This window comes from Engystomops pustulosus, chromosome 1 (genome assembly GCF_040894005.1).
Source record: "Engystomops pustulosus chromosome 1, aEngPut4.maternal, whole genome shotgun sequence".
In the NCBI taxonomy this organism is placed as follows: domain Eukaryota; kingdom Metazoa; phylum Chordata; class Amphibia; order Anura; family Leptodactylidae; genus Engystomops; species Engystomops pustulosus.
The window spans coordinates 93,916,298-93,943,073 of NC_092411.1; the positions used below are offsets into that span (position 1 = coordinate 93,916,298).

A 26,776-nucleotide genomic window follows, 5' to 3' on the forward strand; every position below is an offset into this window, starting at 1 on the left:
TCCTTATCCAATAGTGGATGTGAGCTGGATTTGATCCTTTGTTTACTGCAAGAGATGTCTCTTTTGTCTCTTTGTTCATATAAATTGAGAAGCCCAAGTCAGTTTAACTAATGAGGGTCATGCATTAAGTCTTTAATAGCAATAGGCAAGTTTTTGGTAAAGTTTTGTATGTATGATTTACCAGATACTTTCATCTTTTTTGCTTCCTTTGATAATAAAATGGAAGGTTTAAGAAATGTACAGCCATGAGAAAAAGAAAGTGCCCCCTCATTCTACTTTGCCAATTTAAATGTAAATTTCATTTCTATTTGACAGTTTTCGGTAATAAAAAGTATTAAAAATAATATCCATATAATTAAACATAGTATCTGGTCGTCTTCAATTTTAAGTAAAGATGAACAACACATGGAAAATTACACTGTCCTTATTTTTGTAACAAAAACTAAGCCAAAACACAAAAGCAGCACATGAAGAATTACGTTCCACCTTACTGCTTCCATAGGAATGAAGAGGATAGGTAGCATATAGGTGCTAAGAATGGCCTTGATTATAAGACCATCAGCAAGTGTGACCAACTCCATAAGTGGAGAAGTTTGGGCAGTTTGCTGATGTGGTGCATTTAGGCTTTCAAGCAATGATCTAAGAAACTCAATTGTTGCCGCCCATTAATATGGTAAGGGTTATATGGTTTATCGCAAATCCATCATTTTATAGTTCTATATCTTATTTACAACTTAAAACATTCAACACAGTTGACCATAGTTCCAGCATCAAATTCACCTCAGATCATGCAACATTCAAAAATATTGCAAAAAAAACAAAAGCTGTATCCTAGACACGTTTCAGTTTTCTGGTTCAAATATCACTTTTTTGAAAAGGTTGCTCGAAGAAACTTTCTTAATTTTCAAAGCTGCATATGAACAAAGCAGAAGGAACAATGTCCTTTAAACAGAAGAGACCATAGAGGGGATGTTTTGCCATAATTCATAGCGCCACATTTGACAAAAACTAACCACAATGGGGCACATTTATTATACTGTTAGCGCCTGTTTTTTGGTGTAGGCTACAACTTTTTTTGTGTTCGCCTCCTCTGACCTATTTGTCTTTTTTTCAACGCTCATGACGCTTTTTATCTCCTGCACTTCTAGGTTATCAACACCTTTTCTGGCACAATTTGTGCTGTAGAATTATACCCACAAAAAAGAAATGTACCAAGTTCAGTTACACCTATATGAATGTAGAGAGTTATTTCAGACACTTTCTGTCCTGCGCCAAATTATTAAGCCCTTACGGCACAATCTGCGCAATTAAAAATAGTAAATGTTCCCACTATGTCCTCATCAGACCGATGGAGAGACTGATTATGTTATGCATAGTTGATTGCTTTTACATAAATTGGTAAATAAATGATGAAACAGTGGAATCTGTTATATGTTTTTTGTCTGATTTTGTATGTACCTGGGAGCCCAACCGTGTATTGAATTATTGTTTGGACACTATCAAACACGTATGGCACATTACAGTGACAAGAAATTACTGTATAAAACTTGATATTTATCACATTTTACCCTGCATAAATAAATAAATGAAAACATATTTATTAAATAAAATATTTTGAAAAGGGAGATTAAAAACTATAATGTTTTGAAGCATTGTGTCACATTGCAATGTCCTCTTAGTTCATGCAATTGAATAATCTGGTACTGTTACCGTGTGACACATTTCTAATGTTGATAGGCCATTGTATAATTGAGATCATAAGAATTTTGTTTATACTGTTCTATTAACCTCTACTTACCTATGTGCAAGTCTAATGTATAGGGATTACACATTTTACATCTAATCAAATGGAAATACCAAGGTGACACTATCGTATATGGTGTAATATATTGGTAAAATTTTAGTGTACGGTATGTATCATATTTTGAAATAATGAGCTGCACATATAAATGCAGGTTATCATGCAGATAAATGCACTTCTTTTAGATAGTACATTTGGAATGATATCTCCATGTGAAAGGCCCAGGAACTCCAAGGTTAAATCCAAAGTCACTCTCTCTTATCTGCATACTCACAAGCAGTATTCCCAGATAAGCACACAGCACCATTCTCAGCCCCTCATCCCTGCCTTTGTGTTTCACATAGTACAAATAAACATTCTGGTGATGTAATCATTTCTGGAGAGTCCAGCCACCCTCAATCACTGGAGGAAGCCTTCACAATGACCATACACATTTAGCATATAAAGAGTGCTGAATGACAATACTCAAAGTCAATCTCCACTTAAAAACTTAAATTAATGTGTTCCAATTTTTAGGAAGTTTTTTATACAAAAAATGTTTTGCTCATTTCTTTGACAGTTTCCATTTTTGTTACAGGTATGAGTAGAAAATCACATCCACTACAAACTATCATGAACTATTGCAGGATATTGCAGGCAATGATTGGGAACATTTGCACAACCAAAGGTTCAGTTGATTATCACCCTATATAAGAGGGTCTTAAGTAACATGAATACAGTGCTCAGATAATTTCTTTATCATTGTATATGCAGGTTGTTCGTATTCATATTGCATTGTATAATTAATACAGTCTCCCATAGAGGGGCAAAGTATTACACAACATGGTTTAATCCACGTTTACAAGTCACTTTACAAGTCAGGTGCATATAAGAAATCTTGCAAATAAATGTTATCATAGAAAAATCCATCTTCTCTAAATTCACATATAAGGATTAGCACCATCCCCATCCTATAATTGGTTAATTCATTGGGCTGGATGTGATCCCAGTAGAGGAGAAGCAGAGAGACACACAGGAATATACAGGTTTATTTACTAGTTAGTTTTCTATCTTACCCTAAGTGTTTTATAATTCATAGCAATGCTGCTTAAGGCTGCTTCGTAATGTTCTCTATGCTGCTCATTCGTGAGGGAGACATAGTAAGGGAATCTCGTGTTTTCTCTGTGTGTAGTATATAGTACCTACAGAATAGGAAACTACTAACAAATGTAGGATAACACATCATTCAGTATAAATATAATATAAATAAAATATGAATTAGGGATCTTCATCGATTTGCAATTTCTCCTACTACAGTACATTCATGAGACTTGGATGTGAGCTGCTCCATCTCCTGCCATTCGGCAATCACACTGACTAGTTGCTGACATAGAGATTAAAATGTTCCTCAAGCCAAAAAATGATTGAGCTCCAGTGTGTTCAGTAACTGACTGTGTGATTCCCTGTGTTATATTGCTGAGTTAGGAGGTACAGTAGCTGCTTGCCATATCAGAAGATCATATCATACAAGGAGAGATCTGTCAGAACTCCATGAATAGGTTCTTGATGCAGTGGGAACCACATCCAGGGCTGATCTGCTTGAGACTGTGATTGACAGCTTCCTCTGAGGAGTTTAATTCCATTGGTGGAGCTGGGTGTGGAAAACTGGATAATATCATCTTGGAGCTAACTGTGTGTGTTAGGTGTGTGGTTTGACTGATGGACAGCTGAACCAATCAGCGGTGGAGGCAACATCCAGGAATAATTATTTCAACCGCCAAACCCCCCCCCCCCCCCCATCTTGTACCTTCCTGCCATACACATGTACAATTTTGGCAAGTGTGTATGTTTTCTCAGGATGTTCTTTTTCCCTCAACACTACTGAGAGAGGGTTGGGATGCACATTAGATGGCATCCCATGCCGAAAATGGTAGATGACATTGCCACCTATCATGTTGGAAGATCTTTGGATCAAAAAAAGCAAACAATTAAAGTGCTATTCCAGCCAAACAATTATACATAGGAATTGCTGCATTGTTGTCCCTAACCCCCTCCCTTTACCATTCACACCTCAACCTCTCACCTCGCCATATACTGCTTGAGTTAGAAACACACTATCATGGGAAGCTTTGTAATACACAATTTGAAACATGTTCCAATTTATCCTTCCATGATATACTGTGAGAATTGTGTTACCAGCTTTTCCAAGACAAAACTCAGAGATGCAGTGTAAGCCCATAGTATGCTGTGGACACATATTAGCAATAAAAGATACCTTTCTATTGATTTAAAAGGATTTTCCACAATTGTAATTTGCAATGACCCCCTATCTATTTTACTTAATATTCTAAGTATGTAACCTTTGTTTAGTTTTGCTTTTACCTTTATGTAGTGCTGTTTCTCTAGCTTTGTTAGATTCAGTTATTTGAGCTGTTGAAATCATTTAACCTTTGCTTGTCATTTCCTTTGTTGATTCCATTCTACGGAAGCAGCACATAAAATATGTATCATTGTGGGTAAGATTGCATATACAGTTAAATCCCAGAAGCCCTCCCCTTTTGTGTGGTTCCTGTCTCCCTGTAGGCTTCTCTCCCTCTCTGCCTTTTTTCCAAGACAACCATTCCATCAATCCTGAAAAGCCGCAGAGTACGGCCCAGCCAAACAGCAGTGTTCATATAAAAACCCTGTTCATTCATGCACTGATGTATGGCGGAGATTTAATCCGTTTCTCCGCTGGCATCACCTGCATTAACCACCATCTGATCACGGAGCTTACCCAATGGCTACTTAAATCTCTCCACACCAATCCCTGGAAGGATGTACCCAGCACGCTGCTTGCAAAGTAATTCCTGACAATTACCATCTCCTCACTGCATTTTGGTTAATCCGAATGTGTTCTAAGTAACCCTTTCATAGACCACTCTGAACGATTGAATTTGATTTTGAGAAAATATAAGCAGGCTAGGTGATATAAGACTATGTAAGTAACACGAGCATTAAAGCTTATGATTTGGCCATGCTTGCCAAAACCTCCCATGCTCCAGCCTACCTTGTCACAATCATTTTAGGAAGCATCTGTACAAGATATGTTTGGTTGAACCCCTACACACCACAAAATTCAATCTCTTGCCCATTAGGTCTAAATCTATTCTGGCATTCCTTCCCTCCGTTAAAAATGTGAAGAATGGAGGTTTAACGGAGGTTGAAGATATCAGTTAAACATCCCATTGACATCAATGTAAATTTTATGTAATCCGTTATGGTCAGTTTGGTACGTACCCGTTATCCATGCGTTTTTTTCAAACAGAGGAAAAATACCACAGCCTTCGCCATTACTTCCATCCAAAAAATGCCTGGATAACGTATACCTGCCTAAATGGAACATAGCGAATGACATACAATTTGCATTGATGTCAATGGGATTTTAATTAAACCTCTGTTAAACCTCCATTCTTTACTTTTTTATTGGAGGTAAGGAACGGTAGTGTAAAATGAGCCTAAGTGCTGTGATATTAAAGTATTTGCAATATGTGTAGCTGATAACTAAAACTCCTGTTTTATTGATCAGTGTATTATTGAAGTAAATATGTGGTCTTGTGTATTTATTATCTTTAAACATATTTTTTCCTTTCAGACCCCATTTGCTGTCACCCACAAACTTTAAGAGCCTTGGATAGGTTGCCATATTTTACCCTATATTATTTACTAAAGGGAAAAGTTTTGGACTTCAAATAAAAGATGATTTTCACATGTGGGTTTATGATATCATTGTTGTGTTCACAGAAAATCAACTAGCTCAAATTTACCGTTACAAGCAGATACACTGGTAGAGTCCGCTCTGCACCCAATTCCAGGATCTTTTCTTGGTTTGCATGTCCTAAAAATTGAGTTTTAAAAATATTTAAATGAGCTGCAAGTGCTGTGGGGGTCACCATAGCTGTGGTCCCTGGATCTGTTCAAAACACCCCCATAAAACTTAATGCAGCCCCCTCTGCCATGTAATTACTGTGCAGTAGCTCCTTTGCTCTGTAGGCTCCAGGGAAGCTCTATGCAGGTGCATAGGATTCCTATGCCTAGACATCGACTAGTGGAGGCAACAATGACACAGCAGGGGTCATTGAATATATCCGGGAGACAGCAATGATGGGGCAGAGGGGGCACCTGATAACCGCTGGAGGCAGCAATGAAGCAGCAGAAGGGGGGTGCAGTGAGTGCTGCGGAGGCAGTCATTTTGAGCAAAACTGTAGACCGGAAGGGCTATGGTGACGTCTAGCACTTGCATCTCATTTACATATTTTAAAAGCTCTACATTTTGGAGAGGGTGCGTGAAGAATTCTACCAGTGTAGCTGCTTGTAAAGGTACATTTGAGACAGTCGATTATTTAAAAGGTTTGATTTTCACCATATCCAAAAAGTTTTTTTGTCAAACTTTTTTACTTATAATTGATGTTTTATGTAAAATTAAGTACAGAAAATCAAGTAATTATAAAAGTGATGCCACATTCTAGATCTCACTGGCTAGTTTGCTAGTATCATGATGATTCAGCACCCAAAGATCACATTGCCATACACTGGAAACCAGATAGAAACATTTGAAAGTGTTTACATGGAACAATGTCTGATTTTCAGTGGTGTTTAACTGAGCACATAAAACATATGGGCTATTCAACCATTTTCTAACCACAACACGCACACAGGCCATGAACATCTGTGCTGTACTGACTTACAAAAATAGGAGTCACTTAATAACATGATTCTTCAGACAATGTACTAGGGCAGCGTATGCAACTCTTAGCAAACGTGGACAGAGATTTACATTTGTAAAATAAAGTCTCTGCTATAAATTGTAAGTAACATCAATGTAGTAGCTTCATTTGAATGGTTTGCTGTTCCTTAACTTCATAGTAGGCTTGTATTATAAATTTAAATATTTACTATACTATGTGTTAAGTACCAATATAAGTAAGTGTTGAGACACAGGGGCACATTTACTTACCTGTCCGAGGAGTTCACCCAAATTGCATTGTTCCGACAATAATGCACTGTGCCGCAATTCGTGCGCCCGATATCCAGCATGTGTCGCTTCCCCGCTCATGTCCACCAGAGTTCACCTTATTCTTCCTGGTGCATGTAAGTGCGTTGTCTTGTTAAATCCTGCGCTCAGTCCAAATCAGTTGGATCAGCCTGTTTTCCAATTTCTGTCGCATGAAAGCCAGCGCAGCTGTGCCACAATCCGATCGCGTACAACACAATCCCCTGCTAAATGCCTGTCATAGCGGCGCAATACCCGAAAAAAACGGAAAATCTGACTAAAGTGCGATCCGGGACTCTTAGTAAATAAGCCCCACATGGTTTACAATGGCAGACAGAGAAGAAACAGAAGATGAATTATTTTAGGAGGCATAAAAAGAGATACTATAACCTGGGGGTTGCAGTACAGTCCTGGGTCACTGCCCTGGGTACGGGTACTATTACTACGTTAGACACAGAGAGGGAAAAAATACTTTTCACTTGGAGCATATGTTCTGTTTAGAGCACAATTTGGGGGATTACTGGCACTATCTGTTAAAGGGAACCTGTGACAGGTTCCCATAGAGCCTTATTAACAATATTCCACACTTCTTTTAGCTATTGTTTCCCCATAAAATCAACTTTATTATTTTACCTGACATACAGTCAGTTCCAGCAGCGAGTACCAAGGGGTGTGTCTTGCTTGGCCAGGTCCAGTGGGCCCTCCTGTCCTCATGCACTTCTACTACTATTTAATGTGATCAGATACATACATGGCATAGATTTTGAAAATGTAAGTGGGTAAAGAACCTTAGATGACATTACCCTCATCATATGACAGGTAGTGCTGAATGGTGAGAAGGAGGCATGGGACCCCCTCTGACTCGCTTCAAGATCTGGCTGTATGCTAGGTAAGATAACAAAGTTGATTTTATGGGGATGTGAGGGAAACAATTTTTAGCTAAAAGAAGGGTGTCAGGGTGGGAACCTGCCACTAGCTGTATTTGTGAAAATGTGTTGACAGATTCCCTGTAAGCCTTATTACTTTAAGAACACTATCTGGCAGAATTATTTGGGGGTCATTATCCTATCCAATTTATGAAATGTAGTTTTTGCAACTTATTGGGGCAGATTTACTTACCCGGTCCATTCGCGATCCAGCGGCGCGTTCTCTGCGGTGGATTCGGGCCCGGCCGGGATTCACTAAGGCAGTTCCTCCGACGTCCACCAGGTGTCGCTGCTGCGCTGAAGAGCATCGGAACACACTGGAGTTCATCGAGCCATCCTGGATGAAGGTAAGCGCGTGTCGAGCTGCATTTTTTTTTTTTAAATGTGCCGTTTTTTCCGAATCCGTCGGGGTTTTTCACGGCTACACCCACCCCCATTTCCGTTGCGTGCATGCCGGCGGCTATGCGCCACAATCCAATCCCGTGCGCCGAAATCCTGGGGCAATACTGGGAAAATCGGCGCAAAACGGATAAATTTGGGTGACTCGTCGCAAAAACGCGATTGGGGTCCTTAATAAATGACCCCCATTGTGCAACACATCAGAAACAGGTGCAGCAACACACATGACACAAAATTGAGACTAGTTGCCCGTGTAGGGGGTCAGCAATATGTGGGACAGATGCGAAAAGTCATTGGGTGAGATTTGTGAATGTGTCAGTGTATAGATCAGTGCAGAATTAGACTACACAGTCATATTCTGCACCATTCTGCAAAATATTAGTTTGTCTAGTTTACAACTGAATGAAAATGGTCTAAAACCTGTAGTAAATATGGAACAAATCATTTCAGGTGAGAATTACTCCAGAATTCTAGTGCAAAGCGATTGATAAATCTACCTGTGTCTATGTCTAGACAGTAAAATCTAAAGAGATGCTTCATGCCTAGAAGAAGTTTTCATGATGGTCTGGGTTGGATAGAGAAGAAAAGGTGAAGGGAACATCTCCATTTAGAGAAGATGACACGGTATCTAAAAAATCATCCCTACATAGATCACATTTTTAATTGACTGTTACAGTCAATAACACAATAATAAAAATAAGTCCAGGATTAGGGAGGGCCTGATCATGAAGCGTGTGCAATGAGAACACCAATTTGGCCCTCATAACATGAACATTAGTCTCAAAAAGTAAGATAATTATACCGTGTGTTTAGATGGCAGCAGCTCTATTAGCTACTCAATGAGGTTGATATGCTATAATCTATTCTTTAAACACACATTAAATTGACCTAAAATTACCTTTTGCATATTCCCTATCCCTATTCTGTGGTTAAATATTGAATCTGTTACATTGGAAGTTAAAAAAATGAGGAATGGTCGTGAATTTTGTTGCAATATCTGAGATCCCTTTTGGCAGTTTTCCCAGTCTGTTCCTATGGAAACCTGCATGATTTCACTAACAGAATATAATCAGGCAATGAATACACAGCCCTCATACCTCATCCACGTTATGCCCCTTTCATCTCCCTACACAGCATGTCACAATTGTGCGGTTTAAAGGAATGTTTAACTAATAGAGTTTTAAAGAAACACTTTCATTATATTAGAACGTAGCATTTTGTAACTGAATTCAATATGCAATGTAAACATTATACCCCTCTGTTTTGTAGAACTTCCTATACTGCCCCCACAAATCTTTTAAGAATATATAATAACAAAAAATTGTAGTAAATGGTGAAAATTAAGTTTTGAACTGACCACAAATGCAACTTGCAGCCAATGCAAAGGAATCACAAGGGCATCAGAATCACAATTTACAAATAATTATAAGATTATACCATACACATTATGGGGGACATTTATTATTCAGTTAATTGAACGCCATTTGCCAAAAAGAGAGTACACCAACAGGTTAGGAAAAGTAGGTACAGAGAGAACCTTAGCGCTATGGGGGACATCTATCATACGCCAGCACTTTGTGCCTCCTGATGTTTCCAGCGGCCGGCTTCGCAGTCTTAGAAGTGCAATATTGCAGAGACCATGGAGGTTTGAACTGCCACAGGTAAAAGATACTCCACTGTTGGCCACACCTCCTTCACAGACCTTCATGACCACCTACCACAGAGGTGGTATAAAGGGGTAAATAATTGCCTTTCAGATCGCTAGGCATTCTGATTAATTCTGGACTTGTACTTCAAAAAGGTGGCATATATTTCCAGCAAGAATGTCCCCATATGAATTTGTACAGTCTAGAGTTGTAATGCTAACTGTAGTGCATTCCATCATTTGGAATCAGTAAAGGATATCATCTCATTGTAACAATGTATACTGGTGGAAAGCTCTGATGATTAAAATGGACGTACATTTGGCATAGAATCACTAAACAAGATGTGGCAACTAGCATGGAAACTTCTGTAATTCAACCCTAAATGGTCAGGCTTGAAAGGACCCACATTACCAGAATGTTTTGTGATTTTGCACATATCAGTTCAGTTGGACCAAAAAAAATTATTTGGCACATAGCTCAATATATAGATATATAGGTAAACCATACACAAATTCTAGTATAAGCCTGCAAATAAATCTGCATCTGTCTTCTCTTCATGGCTAAAAGCATGGCACCCAACATTCTAGGAGTTTTAAATCTGTGATGTACATTTACAATTGGCACGAGTTGAAAACCCAGGACCAAGTGCCTCAGTCAGAAGCAATCGGAGACAGACAGTATGAATACAGAGACAGTCAGAGGCAATCAGAGACAGTCAGAGAAAGTCAGAGACAGACAGTTACAGACAGAGACGTTCAGTGCCAGAGACAGTCAGAGACAGAGACAGTTGGAGACCGAGATAGGCAAGAAGTCAGAGACATTCAGTGCCAGAGACGGTCGGAGACAGAGAAAATCAGGGATAGATACAGGCAGATAGACACAGACAGAGACAGTGAGAAACACTCAGAGACAGAAACATTCAGAGATAAATACAAATAAAATATTTTTGTTAACCCATTATATTTTGTTAACCCATTATATTTTGTTAACCCATTATATTTTGCTAAGAGCAGTTACTTGCTATCTTGGACAGCGCCAGGAGCTACTGCTAGTATTTTATAACACTTTTTTAATATTTAATATGAAAACTGGATTTCACCATATTAATATTATTTTTAAAACATTAGGAAAAGAATACTCACATGTCCAAAAGGATCTAGATGATTATTTGTGAGCTTCAGTTTCTGGAATGACACCAGCTGCCTCATCCAATGTGCACCAGTAGCCGGAGAATCTGGATGAACATACAAACGCCCAGGCATCGCAGGTTCAGCTTTCCCAGTGACAGACCTACAGCAGGAACAAAAACCAGTAAATTGTATAGAATGACAATTAGGCCATGATCATTAGGGTAATAAGTAATAATAACACTAATAATATGTTGACTATTTGGTTACAAAGCCCAGGAGACTGTAAATATACATCATAAGAACACAAATAAGAAAGAAGATGATACTAATTGAGCAATAATATTGTGTTATTAGTTTAAAATACAACATCATGTATAAACTCTTTCTTTCTGTCCATCTATCAGAATTTACACTCCTACTGCATGAGACATGGCACTTTCTCTTAAAAGTCTGAGGCTGGCCATAAGTATTGAATCTGTTGCCCAGATCCTGATTTTGCCAAAATACTGTATATCTCACCTGCCCCAACCAAACATGCATGTTCTCAGAAGAACAAAGACAGTAAGTTACTAGCCAGTGACAAATGTATGACACGGTGAAACCCAACTGCTTATATCCTTTCCCCTGACATCTGCCAGCTGAAAAACATGCACCACAATTCATAAATCTGGCACACCCTGCACACTACACAGACTAACTGCACTTACTGCAATAAATGTGGGCCACTGAGTTAGTGTTTCCATAGGGAATCTTGATTTCGAAAAAAATGTTCTTACAGAGGAAAAGGCCAAATCATTACCTATGAAACAATTTAAAAAAACAGGCAACAGACCTGATTGCAAGACTTAGGGGGTCATTTATCTCTGTTTGTTTTGGCTACTTTTGCCTATCTCTTTTCCCCATCTCTTTCTTTGGTAATTTATCAATCTCACTTTTTCACTGTGTTAAATTATTTTTTTTAGATCTCTTTTTGAGACATTTGTGACAAATGTCGCAATAATGTTGCTCAAATGCCTCAAGTCATTTCTTTCCATTTTCTACATTTTCAAAGTATAGTTTGGTCTGGAGTTTTTTGCCCCCAAAAATGTCACAGATTTTAGACAATCAGAAATTATAATTGTCATTTGCGACATTTAGCACATCTGGAATAGAAGATAAATGTGTCTTACTGATGAAAGACAAATGTCCGGTGAACATTTCAAAATGTCCCCAAAAAGGCGTAAAAATTGCATTGGGCCAAAAAATGGCTCCAAAAATACAGAAAAAAACAGAAAGAAAAATAAAGATAAAGAGTACAGATCCAAGGGGTAATAAAAAGATTCTCATGGGGTACACATTAAAATATTAGACTGGAACTCTTGTGATTGATCAAAACACAGGGATGTAGAGCATTTAGAATTCTACAAAGTTTATTACGTCAAGTGCAATACAGGCAGTCCCCGGGTTACATACAAGATAGGGTCTGTAGGTTTGTTCTTAAGTTGAATTTGTATGTAAGTCGGAACTGTATACTTTATCATTGTAATCCCAGCCAGAACTTTTTTGGTCTCAGTGACAATTGGATTTTAAAAATGTTGGGTTGTCATAAGAATCAATATTAACACTAAAGCTTCATTACAGACACATTTGATAACTGTTTCAGCTGTTTATTGTAGCCTAGGACTAAAGTACAATAAATGACCAATATCCAGAGGTCTGTTTGTAACTATGGGTCATATGTAAGTCGAGTGTTCTTAAGTGTTGATAAATTTGGTGCCCTTCACTACAACCGTCCTGTGGCAGTGGTGTAACCTGAATCTGACAGGCCCCAGTGCCAAGTCTGTGCCAGGCCCCCACTTTAATGTATGGCTTATTGTACTAGTCTTTTCATATGAAGAAGTGACAACTTATGGGCCCCCTAATCCTCTTGGGCCCGGTTGTAGCCACACCCTCTGCACTCCCTCAAGTTACTCCCCTGTTTTGTGGTGAACTATTTTGTATATTTTATGTAATAGTATACCTATTGTTTGATTACCTGTGCTTGTCGTTTGCTACTGTTACCGATATTTAATGCTTACGGTAAACAATTAAACACAGAAGCAATTCCCCATCAACAGCTTCTACTGAGAGGGCTCTTCTACTTCTCCGCCAAGAACACATATTTAAACTGCGGCTTATGTTTGGAACGCCCATTCTTAAATAGAACAAGATGTGATATACAGTAAAACTGTCTTAAGTATCAGAAAGCTTTCCAAGCAGCACAACTGTGTCCAACTCCTAGAAGACATTGTTATAGTCAACCAAATGTGACTGTTAATGTAGGACCAGATTATTTACTCATCTGCCAAACCATGAGAAAGTACTAACGACTATGACAAAGTCTATGACAGAAAGTAGCATCCTGCATTTTTCATTTTATGATGCCACTTGTTTTTTTACAATCAGAATGTAATTACACCAATAAAACAAATGTCATCTCGACTAATGACTATTACATTTTATTCAGAGCCATGTTAGTGTTTAAAGCTTCTAGTAAAAAGCTATAAATATATGTTTAATACATGTTTTGATGTGGTGGCTTGTAATTTGATGCAAAATATCAAAAATAATGAAAATTATACTAAAAGCAGAATTTGTATGTGTTGCCCAAAATAACCAGGGCCGGATAAAAGCAGGGCCCCCACCACTTTGCTTTTACAGGGGCAACCACTCAGCTCAGCTGACTTACTGACTGTATTTGTGTTGTGACGCTCAGTGGCCTATGGCAGCCCAAATCGCATACAAGAATCATCAATTGGCATTAGTGTCAGTGAGACACAGCTGCCATTTATAAGGAGATTGGCGAAGTTCCGGTGGCACGGGGGTGTTATGAGGACACCGGCGACATGTGATGATGTCATGCCGCTGCGCCCCTCCACAGAGGCCAGCGGCTGCCCGCTAGAAGACCTGAAGGAAGAGGATTTCTGCAGCGTCGTGGGGGCATTGGAAGGAAAGGTGAGGTGAGTATATAGTTTCATTATTTTGCTAATGCCCGCATAAAATGTCTTGGACTATGTAAATAGGAGGCAGTTGTAGAGGGCAAAATATACAGGAATTTACCTGCTTATAAAGGCAGAATATTGGTTACTCTATCTAATAAGACTGGAAAAGGGGGGGTCTGTATATATATCGGCCTGTATATAAGTATGCCAGGGATCTGTATATATAGGGGTCTGTATATAAGTATGCCAGGGATCTGTATTTATAGGGGTCTGTATATATAGGGGTCTGTATATAAGTATGCCAGGGATCTGTATTTAAAGGGGTCTGTATAGAAGTATACGGGGCTCTGTATATAGAAGCCTGTATAGAAGTATACTGGGAACTGTATATATAGGGGCCTTTATATGAGTATATGGGGATTCTGTTTATATAGTGGCCTGTATATAAATATACTGGGGGATCTGTATATGGGCAGGATTTTAATTACCATAACCTGGGGGGGTCTGTATATGGAACACTGCAGTTAAACTAGGAGCTCTATATAACTAAAAAGGGGATCTGTATAAGGTGTTTTGTATAAAATTAAACTGAGTAGGAATATATTGATAATTTAAATGGGGGGGGGGGGACATACATTAGTCAGGGTTGCACTGTATATACGGGTGTTGTATGTAACTTACAGGGTAAATAACAGGGTAGGGTATATAAATAAAAGGACATCCTTGCCTCAGGCAGAAAATGGGATAGAATCAGCCTTGGGCATGTTTGCTTACTGATCACTCAGCCCAACTTCTCCCCACCTGCCAAGTCGTCTATGAAAAGTGTATCGGGACATTAATTAGTACTACGTGCTACGGTACCAGGCCAGCAAATACAAACATTAGTCTAGGCTTGGCTTGGACTAGACACTATGTAAGTAGAAAGTTTGAAACATAAATGTAAATCAGTTCTCTATCAGGTTAAGGCCGATTTTGGTAGGGTTCAGTCTCCCTAACACAACTCTAGCGCACGGGGGAAAGCCTAGGTTTGGTCGCATGTGCGTTTCCAGTCTAATTAATTTAAACAATATAAGACACTGGGTGCTGGTTACCAATCTCATGTGTTGGCGTTGAGTTAGGAAACGCAACATTAGCGGCAAGTGTGATGGCTCCCTTATCTGAAATATCTGGAGAAGCATTATGATTTCCCAAGAGCAAAATTTACTCCATTGAAAAAAATGGAAAGGCCCTCACCAGTTTGTGGCCAGGGCCCCCCACCACCCTTATTCCAGCCCTGACAGTAACAAACTATATACTAGTATTAATATCTTCCATCTGTCCATGAGTGGTGAGGTTGAGCTTTAAAAGCGAAGTGACACCTTAAACATTAAGAAGTACACCGCAAATGTAGGTTATGTTATGGGTTTGTGTTGTATTTCTGGGGAATTATTAGAGCGTGCCTTTTTGGTCAGTTGCTCCTCCATTTAAATGTACACTTTTCAGAGACTATCTGAGCAAAAGGATTAATATTTTGAGAGTCTATCCCAATATAAAATGATGGATCTTTGGGTTTCTGTAATACTTCCACTTTTGCCTCTCATATATCAGGACTTTGGTTTTATAATGTAGTGTATAAATTATATGTTATAAGTAATGTTAGGCAGGAGGGGGGCTATATCTCCTAATGGAGAATGGCTTTGCAGATCTATGAATACTTTTTGTGTAAGGTGTACAAACACTTAGTTATTGCTAGAAAATGATTATAATACAGTGGGGGAAATAAGTATTTCCTATCTACAAAGAATGGAGAGGTCTGTCATTTTTATCCAGAAAATCACATTGTATGATTTTTAAATAATTAATTAGCATGTTATTGCATGAAAAAAACATTTGATCTACGACCAACAAGCAGGAATTATGGCTCTCTCACTGCTATTAGTTTTGCTTTAAGAAGCTCCTCCTGTGCACCCCTTGCCTATATTAATTGCTCCTGTTTAAACTTGTTTCCTGTATAAAAGACACCTGTCCACACACTAAATCACACCACAATCCCTCCGGCAGGGGCAAGACCAAAGAGATGTCTAAGGACACCAGGGTCAAAATTGTAGACCTGCAATTGGATAGGCTACATTACAATAGGCAAGCAGCTTGGTTAGAAGATAACTGTGGGCACAATTATTAGAAAATGGAAGAAACACCAGATGACTTTTAATCTTCCTTGGTCTGGGGCTCCATGCAAGATCTTACCACATGGTATAAGGATGATTCTGAGAAAGGTCAGGAATCATTCCACAACTACACAGGAGGACCTGGGCAATGCCCAGTCTCAAATATTACCATTATTAACACACTATACCTTCATGGATTACAACATTGCAGGGCTTGCAAGGTCCCCCTACTCATGCCAGAACATGTACATTCTCCACTGACCATCTGGGCTGATCCAGAGGGGGCATGGGAGAAGGTGATGTGATTTTTAGTATCAACTCCACTTACTAGGTTTAGAGTAAGAAGAAGGATAAGTACAACCCTAAGAACACTGTCTAAAATGTAAAGCAAGGAGATGAGACAACTGCACCATTTTGAAGGGAGGATGCATAGGGCCATGTATCACAAGATTTTGGGAAAAAAAAAAATCTCCTTCTCTCAGTAAGAGAATTGAAGATGGGTCATTGTTGGGTCTTCCATTATGACAATGACCCAAAACACACACCCAGGACAACTAAGCGGCTATCGATCAAGAATTTCAAGGTTCTATAGAGGCCTAGCTAGTCCCCAGACCTAAACCCAAAAGAAATCTTTGGAGGGAGTTGAAACTCGATGTTGCCCAGCAACAGCCTCGAGACCTAAAAGATCTGGAGAAGATCTGTATTGTTTCTCTTCTGGTCCCTACTAAAGTTGAATTTGAGAGTCCATTTCAACGTCACGTAGTACAAAGAAGGATTGTATAATTCACAAAAACAGCCACTAGTAAACAAATTAACATTATAACTCTGGATGTGTTGTAAATAACCGCCAGGCTTTAGACTAAGGGGAGTTTAACATTGACTTTTTTTTCATATCATGTATTTCACTGAACCCAATTTGGCTTTCAGACACATACAGATTGTTCTCTTCCTGGCTTCAGTAATTTTTCACTGATGCCTCACTGACCCATTCTTTTCAATGGGCTTTTCACACTTCTGTATTTTTTTCTCAACTATCCAATATAACACTTCTAAGTCCTTCTAGTGTTAGTCATTTGTCAATGTAGCCTACTAGAAATAGCGGGGGAACAATGCAGAGTTCTAAAAAAAAAAATGCCCCAGAATTGATAACTTTTTGATCAGTTCAAATATTTTCCAAAACAACAGATCAGGAAAAGATGACAGCTTATCTTTTATGTAAAATTTTAAAGGTAAACTGTAAACATAATAAAGCAGACTGATAAAGATTTGTGGATAAAGATTCAGGATAAATTTTTATATGCTCTGTTTTATCTCGGATTGGCAGCTAAATCTTTATGCACAGTCACGGAGTGCTGTCAGTCACTAATATGACACAGCTACTTTTACTAAATATAGAAACAGCTAACACATAGATGAATATATGAAAAATCATGCAGAAACTTTTCCCACACACCTATGTAATAACTAAGTTCCTGCTGCTTTTTAATATGATGGTGGCAGAAGAACTTCATCTTATTGATGCCTGGAAGTTGCTATTCGCACTGTATTGAGTAGTGTGCCATGATCATTTTTCCATAGTGAAAATGGATCTACGAGATGGATGATAGACCAGACTGAATTTAGATTAGAAACTGAGTAATGCAAAGAAACTGCAATGTGGTACTGCTAAAGTTGGAGATGAATACAGTGTAGTATCACAATGCCCTCCAACCTAAAGATGATAAAGGCAACTGATAAATGATTGTAAGGGCAAGAGCAGAAAGCAAGAATGTAGAAGTGCGAGAGAAAAGTTTCCAGAGCCGGAATGAGGATCTTCTGATCAGCATGTGATAGACTATGTGGGACCTTATAGAATGCGCTATTATTAATGGATTCTAAATCCATTGTGTAATGGTAGAGTAATGGCCCCAACATTATAGCCAAATATGCAATATTTTACATTTGACCAGGACATGTTCTTTACTATGGAGTGGATGAAGCACAAAGACTGTTTTTCAATGACAGTGAAGACATTAGATGAAATCAAGTTCACAAATAAATCAGGAAAACAAGTTATAGTTGTGTCCGTCCCATTTACCTGAGTCACCAAGTAATAGTATTATGAATGTGACTTTACTTTCAAAAGGTTGCTATACAGACTGAGCACCATTCTTAGCACATAGCGCTGTGTGCTACTGGAGTCCTGGGTCTGAATTTACCTAAAGGTAACATCTGCATTCAGCCTGTATACTCTCCCTATGTTACACTGTAAATCCTGTTGGGCTCTGAAAGGAATGGGATTGGTTTGCACTATATAAGCAACATAAATAATCAATAATTATTATTTATATGTTTAGATAGGGTAATCATTGTTACACTGATACCAATGTATTCAAAATAAAGCCCTGCAATAGCAGTTGCCAAACAGAAGATAACATGTCCTCCCAGGAATAACATCATTTAATAAGTAAGTCTTTAATAATGTCAGGACAGTGGGCAAAATGTCTAACAGAATAGATTACATCATGAGAACAGCTATACCATGTCAATGTGTAAAAGCCATCTTCAGATTGAGATGTTTACACAGGCTAACAGCAGAATTTTATATCATGGGATTAAGGTCTCTGTCTTGTATCATGTTGTACAGATATACTTGCTGTTATCTTCTCATTTGTGTATATGAAGAAACATGCCTACTCCTAACCTGACACCACATATAATACAGCCCACATATGTTGCACATTGAATTGTCTGTAGAATAGAAAACAGTAAGAACATTATGACATGGTAGGGAATGGTTAAAATATTATCTATTAGGGGCAGCCATAAGTGACATACCTAGGTCATAGAACACTTAGTGGTGTCTTAGGACTTTAGTTAAGACATTAGTTACAAGGCGTTGCCAAGTTTATAGTTCACTTACACAGTGGAATCATTTAAAATCTTTTACATTCCATGGACATTTAAACAAGTAACATTTATAACATCATTGTAACTTATATTTAACACTTGCAATCGAGAAGGTGTCACCAGAGCAACTCGCCTTTCAATTCCATCAGGTCATGTTTACCACAATATTTACAAGCTTTATAAAGAGCCACTTATGAACTGGTACCTGGCACCTTTATGGGTAAGAAAAACACTCACCTAATCTAGAAAAAAATAAGGATTCTGATTCCTTATTAGATGCCAAACATTTTCTTGCTCAATAAACAGACTTGCCCAGTCCACATCCACTGTGTAACTCCCAGGGAACTAACCAATTATGATATCTGCACACATCATTAAAGTAATAGTAGGGGTGCTGTAAATACTGCCCTGATAGCATACATCATCCATATAAATACATTAGCTATTCACAATAGTTGTATGTTTTCTGCTGCACACATTCCTATAGTGTTATCTTGTGGCCTTTCTTAACATGTACTATAGAAAATGTACTATGTATGTATTGTGATGGGATTCCAAACAACCATATTTAGCTAAATGCTCTAGAATTGTATTTATGTAAGACAAACTGTGCCTGGTGTACAGGAATTTCATTTTAAGTGACTATAGATCACCAATAAGGAATGATTTTTTATTTTACAACCAATAAAAAGTCCTAATCCCTGTGACTATTCAATGATCTCATGTTTATTAATGTTCCCATGACCAATAATTGATCTCACTGTATAATTCTCCAAAAAGGCCAAAAACAGAAAGCATCTTCCACTAGCCACAGTTACTGGCTGAGAACATATCAAAGAAGAAGAGCAACTTACCATTTGTTATCAGCAAACTTGTATCTGTGGTCATCAGCTGGCACAATATCCATCAGAAGGATATACTTGGTTTTCGGATTGAGGCCAGTAACTTTAACCTTGTAGCTTGGAAACATACGCCTGGAACAGGAGAGTAGAGGCGCATGAGAAAGGATTTTAAATAACAAACCTCACACTCAACTACATGCACAATCTCTTAGTGGAAATTAAAAATGGAACAGATGTATATTTTTGCACATTCTTTCCACTTGATGCCTTCAGGCAATATTAGTTTTATTATTAAGGGTGTGCCTTCTGTGCATAAATGCAGATTAATGGGTTACTCTGTCCACCCTGTTTGTAATTATCACCCATATTTATCTAGACATACCATTCTCTATTACACAGGAAAGGAAAGTTTTTCTTCTGACGCAAAGGCCCAGTAATATGGCATTGCTTTCCTGCACTACTGTACCAATGACATAGAAAATATCTCCATTTCTGATGTTGCATACCTAATATTTCATTTGGATCATATAGTCTACTATTAGAGGTCTAATAATTACATAGGGCGACTACAGAATATACATGATATTCTCTCCCATTTCTACCATTAAGCACTCTCTGTGGTGAGCCTCATTCAGTGATTATGTAGGGAAGGTAACGTTGTGCTGATTATAGGTCAATCACATACAGATATTTTAATATATATTTTATCATTATATAGTGCAATTATTAGGTTCATCAACACTGACTACACCTAACAAAAGGATAACCCTACATACATCAACATGAAATTAACTGTGTTATTTATCTTTTTTATATTATTGTTACATTTATTGATCTGTATTTATACCTTACCCATAATTACAAAATCTAAGATGCATATACAGATGTATAAGTTACTCTAGCAAAGGATCACCAACAATTTATACAACTATGTCTAGTCTATAAGTCTACGTTCCCATTACTGTTCAAACCTCTGTTAAAAATAGTAACAAAGGTATAATGTATCAGTTAAAATCCCATTGACATCAGTGTAAATTTTAAGTCATCCATTGTAGTCAGTTAGGCAGGTATCCGTTATGCACACGTTTTTTCCAAACTGAGAAAAAAGTACTGTAGCCACTGTCATTTTTTTCTGTCAAAAAAAGCATAAATAACTGATCCATGCCTGAACAGAACATAACAGATTATATAAAATTTACATTGATGTCAAAGGGATTTTTAATTGATATAGCAAACCTTCCTCAAACGGAAGTGTAGTGGCATAAATATCATAATTATTATTCATTAAGTTTCACCATGTAAAAAACCATAGTTGCCCTGGTAGAATATGATTCCTCCACAGCATAACTCATATATCAGAATGATGACAAATATACAGTAATTGTATTGATGACATGATTTTTCATATCATTAATCAATAATTAAAAATCCCTAATATACATATATTTTTACTGTATATTCTTGTATGTCTAAGTTCATGTCTTTGTCAGTAATAACTAATTTCTTCCATAGAAGATAATGTTACATTCATTGTTACATAGGTTATTTATGTTCTAATAATAATATTACATTATCAATAAATCAAGAATTTCACTATTATCATTTATATATCAATATTGGTTAAAGTAGATCAGGAATACATATACATCCATTATATAAAATATTATATATTTAATGTTTTATATTCACTAAATATATTGTGGAACATCTTTGTTTATGTTTTCTAACTGAAAGCAAAGTCTTTCAAACAATAATTCCACAAACTCAGGAATCTATTTTTACTTTGCAGAATCCCCCTTTCTGTGATAAAACTGGAGCTGAGCTTATTTCTGGAGTGGTTCCATCAGAGAAGTTTTGAGAGTTTTGTAAACAGCAATTATAGAAGGATATACAGGCAGTCCCCTACTTAAGAACACCCGACTTACAGACGACCTCTAGTTACAAACGGACCTCTGGATTTTGATAATTTACTGTACTTTAGCCCCAGGCTACATTGTACTGTACGAAGATACAGGATTGGTAATGAGAAATGTATGGCTGGACTAGTCCTGAATATCTCAATAGAATACACAGCAAAGTAACCTCCTGACTGTGGCGCAGGAATTATTTTACAATCAACTTAGATATTAGTATAATCATAAAGGCAGTTTGTGCAGGTGAGTGTTTCATGTTCAATTTTTGTAGCAAAAATTCCTATAAACTTTTCTTGTAGTGAATGAACATTGTCGAAAACTCATTACAAAGCCGTCCATAAGGGTCCATACTGATGCGATCAAACTACTTCAGTCTTCAATCGCACCGGCATCGGGCAAAATGCTCAAACCAAACTTCATGCCAAGCTATGGGAGAATCACTAGGGACAATACATTAGGGACAAATCTTCATACACACAGTATCTGCTAATAGTGGAATATATATATATATATATATATATATATATATATATATATATATATATATATATATATATATATATATATGTGTGTGTGTGTTTTGCTTGTACGTAGATAAATCTAACTGATGACAGATAGAAAGATAGAGGAGTGATTTTTACCGTAAACAGATATTTTTGTAAAAAAAAACAAATAATAGGTTTTCAGTTGTTGAGGATGTTTAAAGCTGATTGGAATCTTACAAGAAAGCGATGATTGCTCATTTTCATTGTTTTACATAACTTACAATGGCTTAAATGTAATTTCTAGAGTGTTATGCTACAATAAAGCTATATTTTACATGTGGAAATCACCTTAATATACTATAGGGGAAGCCTCCTGTAGTAATGAATATACTGGATTTGCTCTGGCTTTGTATTGCAGGCAGGTCTCCCGATCAATTAGGTATCTAGGATGTATATATATATATATAGAAAGAGAAAGAAAGCGCTGAGAAAGTATATATATATATATATATATATATATATATATATATATATATATATATATATATATATATGTGTGTGTGTATTATGCACAATTGATTTACAATGTTCCCACCAGCCTTACACCAGCTCCGTCCCGACCCGAGTCCCATTACTATAAAAATACAAAAGAAAGAGGAAAAAAAGAGTCTGATAAATGTATAGAAGATAGTGGTTATTGTTATTGAAAGGACTACCACACTTATATATGTTGTGTCTCCTCTTGTGCACTAGTCTCTATCCGATTGTAATACAAATGCTGATGATTCTCGCGAGTTCTTTCCCTGTCCCGGCTATAACATACTACAAATCCATAACTGTATTAATTGGGGTAAGGGAATTGCTGTAGATTCTATAGTCTTCGCCCCCTGGAGAGCGGCGCCCTTACGCTGGGTACACATGCGCCTGTGCCCCCTATTCCTGCCACTGCTTTATATTAAGTTGATTTTGCTATTTTATTTTTTAAACAAAAGTGCAGTAGAAGCCATTTATTTCCCTTCTAGAAGGAAACTGGATCCCTATCACCATCCATCACGTGAACATTTCTGCTCTTTTATGCACATATCCTGCTTTTTAGCTGCATGTACAGGCGCCCATTAAGCACTTGTCAGACACACCACATATATGATGTATATACCAGGTCTGCACAATGGCCTCCATTAATGTGTGATATTCAGTACACATCCCCCACATCATACATGTAGAACCCACTTACAATAAAAAGTCTCTATTAGATTGTACCAGGAAATCCTGAGGATCTGCCAGGCCGATCTCCTGGATTCATTCCAGTGCACTAGGGAGAGAGGCTCCAGTGATAGTAACTAGGAAGCCTGCGTCTTCCTCCTTCTACAAATCTTTCACTTCTTTCTTGTATCTTTCTTGTATAAATATATGAGATCTTATTTCTTATATACATTTTTTAGACTTTACTTTCTGTTTTCTATGCTTTGTTGTGGACAGCTAGTAGATTATCCTGTGTTGTGTTATATTTTTTATTTAAATCCCTCAAAGTTCCCAACGTTTATTAAAATAATAATAATAATAATGATTATTATTATTATTCTATATGCCAAGTATATACTAGGAGGCTTTTCTAGAGTAATAGTAATTAATCTTACAATGTATAGAATAATTTATTATAATTCTATTAGAAATTATAAAGCATGCCATCTACCTATCATAAGATAATAAAACTTACCCTCACAGTTTACTGCCCTTACCTTCCAGCCTTGGTGATTATCATCTCCGTGCCCACTTCATGAAACTTCATCCATAACTCCCGTTCGTGCAGGAACACCTTGATGCCCTCCATTCCCTGGGCACAGAGCAACATGTTAGTCACTTCATGTGAGGATCCTGCGTCTATATCGAATGATGAGGATTTCTATATGTAGAATGTTATGTAAAACAAATGATCCAACACTAAATATTGTAGGATAAAATATTAACCTATATCTGCTCGCCAAAACAAACTATAATGCATACACATATAAACATATATATAAGTATATATATATTTTAAGTCTTATATGTAAATGTATTAACTAAATTATATTCATGTGATTTATAATAAAATTGTTGATTATCTCCTATTGTTTATATTACCACAATAAAAATACATTTGTATAAATGCACAGTACAAGCTACATGAAGACATGGAAGTTCAATTGGTCTTGTTGCAGGATAGTGTACAATGTTTCTTGCTCGCGTTATTAAATTGGGTGCTATATTTTACATATGACCTGAATGCCTACTTTCACACATAGCCATGCTTACATACTTTTATGTCTACGTGTTCAGTTTCCCATACTAGCCTTGATATTTCTTCTAGAGGCGACCCGACTGCTTACCTGCTGAGTAAAGGCCGCTTGTGGGGAAGTGGGGGTCTTGCTGCTGGCCCCTATCTGGCTGTCCTGCTTTGGATCACACTGCAGCTCCTTGGGGTCTGGTTCCACTGGTGTATCAGGCATCCCATATCCCTCATCGGTGTCCGCCATATTACACAGGGACCCTGCACTTCAAGCAAATGTAGATGGCATTATGTTTCTGCATCTCAGTGTCTACACATTACAAGGGAGTAGGAGGCCCTATCTGTAATAGTTCCCATCTCATGACTTACATCTATTAGTAAGTCAGGTCGCCAAAAGGCCCCCCATACACAGACACAGCTCTTTGTAGAGACTACACAATATTATACCTATATGTAAAAAATATATCGTATCATCTTTTTACTTCTCACAATAAATTAAGGTTTAACCCCTTCACGCTCCGCGGCGGATATATCCGCCACGGAGCGCAGTGACTTAGCGCTCAGTGGCGGATATATCCGCCACGGCGCTTATGCCGGTTCGGCTCTGGATCAGAGCCGAACCGGCATCGGGAAACACGGGGTGCCGGCTGTAACTAATAGCCGGCACCCCAGTGTAACACCCGCGATCGGAGTTGTCTCCGATCGCGGGTGCTTAACCCTTTAGATGCCGCGGTCAGCGCGACCGCGGCATCTAACAAGTATCTGGGGGGTCTTTCCCCCACGATCGGCCCCCCCGAACCGTTTTCGGGGGGCGCCGATCGTTGCTATAGTAACTCTGGGGTCCGATCTGGTCCCCAGAGTTACTAGCAAGAATTGCCAGTAAGATGGCGTCTGTGACGTCATCTTACTGGCAAAGTGCCAGCCTATGCAAGTGCATAGGCTGACACTGATAATACTCTGCAATACATCAGTATTGCAGAATATTATCATGAAGAAGCAATCAGAAGATTGCTTCTTCATGTACCATGGTATAAAAGTGAAAAAGTAAAAAAAAAAGTTATTCAATAAAAAAATAAAGTCATAAATCACTAAAAATGCCCCAAACCCCCAAAACATATAAAGAGACATATAACTCAAAAAAAAAGTCTAAATCATAACACAAACCCCACATATATAGTATCACCGCGTCCGTAACAACCCGTAGAATAAAAGTAAATCATTATTGAACCCCCACGATAAACGCCGTAAAAAAAAAATGTTATAAACCCTCCAAAAATTATGATTTTTACCTTTTCAATCCCACAAAAAATGCTATAAAATGCGACCAAAAAACCATATGTACTCAGACATGATACTGGTGCAAAGTACAACATGTCCCGCAAAAAACAAGCCATCAACCAGCTCCGTAGCCAAAAACGTAACAAAGTTATGCCACTTGGAAGATGGCAATACAAAAATTATAGATTTTTCCCCACATTAGGGTTTTGTTTGACAAATTTAGTAAAACGTAAGAAAATATATTCATGTCTGGTATCCCCGTAATCGTATCGACCCATAGAATAAAGATAACAGGATTATTAGTCTATACGGTGAACACCAAAAAAAAAAAAAGTCAAAAATCCAGTACAGAATTGATGCTTTTCTACTCCTGCCCTCAAAAAAAGTTCCTAAATTTTCAACAATAGGTGATACCAACCCCAAAATGGTAACAATGGAAAAAGCATCTCATCCCGCAAAAAAAATGCCGTCACATGGCCCCAATAACGAAAAAGCGAAAATTTTATAGCCTTCAAAAGGGGCCAATGAGGAAACTAAAATCCTGGCAGCTGCAGCGCCCTCCTTCCCTTCTGCGCCTTGCTGTGCGCCCATAAAACAAGTCACAGCCACATGTGGGGGGTCGCTGCACTCAGGAGAAATTGCAGAACAAATTGTATGGTGGGTTTTCTCTTTTTATATTTTGGAAATGTGTAAATTTTAGGGCTAAATGAACGTATAAGGGAACAGTATGACCATTCTAAATTTCACCTCCATTTTGATTCAATTACTATGAAGATCTCAAGGGGTTAACAATCTTCGTAAAAGCTGTTTCTGATAGCTTGAGGGGTGCAGATTTGAAAATGGGTAGATTATATAGGGGGTTTTGATGCTAAATATGTAAAATTTCATTCAAAACTGTATTTATCCCCAAAATAGTCAATTCTGAAAATCCGGAAAAGCGATATTCTATTTGTAGGCCGCGTGACGTCAAAATAAATTATCCAAACATTTCAGAAATTATGAAAATGTAAAGTAGACAAATGGGAAATGTTATTCTGCAAGTTATTTGGGTGGTAAATCTATCTGCCTGAAAACGCAATG

At 37.7% G+C, this 26,776-nt stretch overlaps 1 protein-coding gene across 5 annotated transcripts in view; it reads right to left on the reverse strand.

Moving 5' to 3' along the window:
• TBX5 (T-box transcription factor 5) overlaps positions 1-26,776 on the reverse strand; it is a 45,667-nt gene that overhangs the window by 15,063 nt on the left and 3,828 nt on the right. For 2 of the 5 annotated variants that reach the window (XM_072148052.1, XM_072148034.1), the window contains exons 2-5: positions 24,519-24,679; positions 23,889-24,052; positions 19,764-19,883; positions 10,926-11,073 (exon numbers count right to left, since the gene is read on the reverse strand). In XM_072148052.1, coding sequence (XP_072004153.1) covers positions 10,926-11,073; positions 19,764-19,883; positions 23,889-24,052; positions 24,519-24,665 — 579 coding nt within the window. In that variant the 5' untranslated portion in view covers positions 24,666-24,679. Of the gene's footprint in view, positions 1-10,925; positions 11,074-19,763; positions 19,884-23,888; positions 24,053-24,518; positions 24,685-26,776 lie in introns of all 5 variants that reach the window. The other 3 variants (XM_072148042.1, XM_072148025.1, XM_072148063.1) reach the window with 2 other exon arrangements.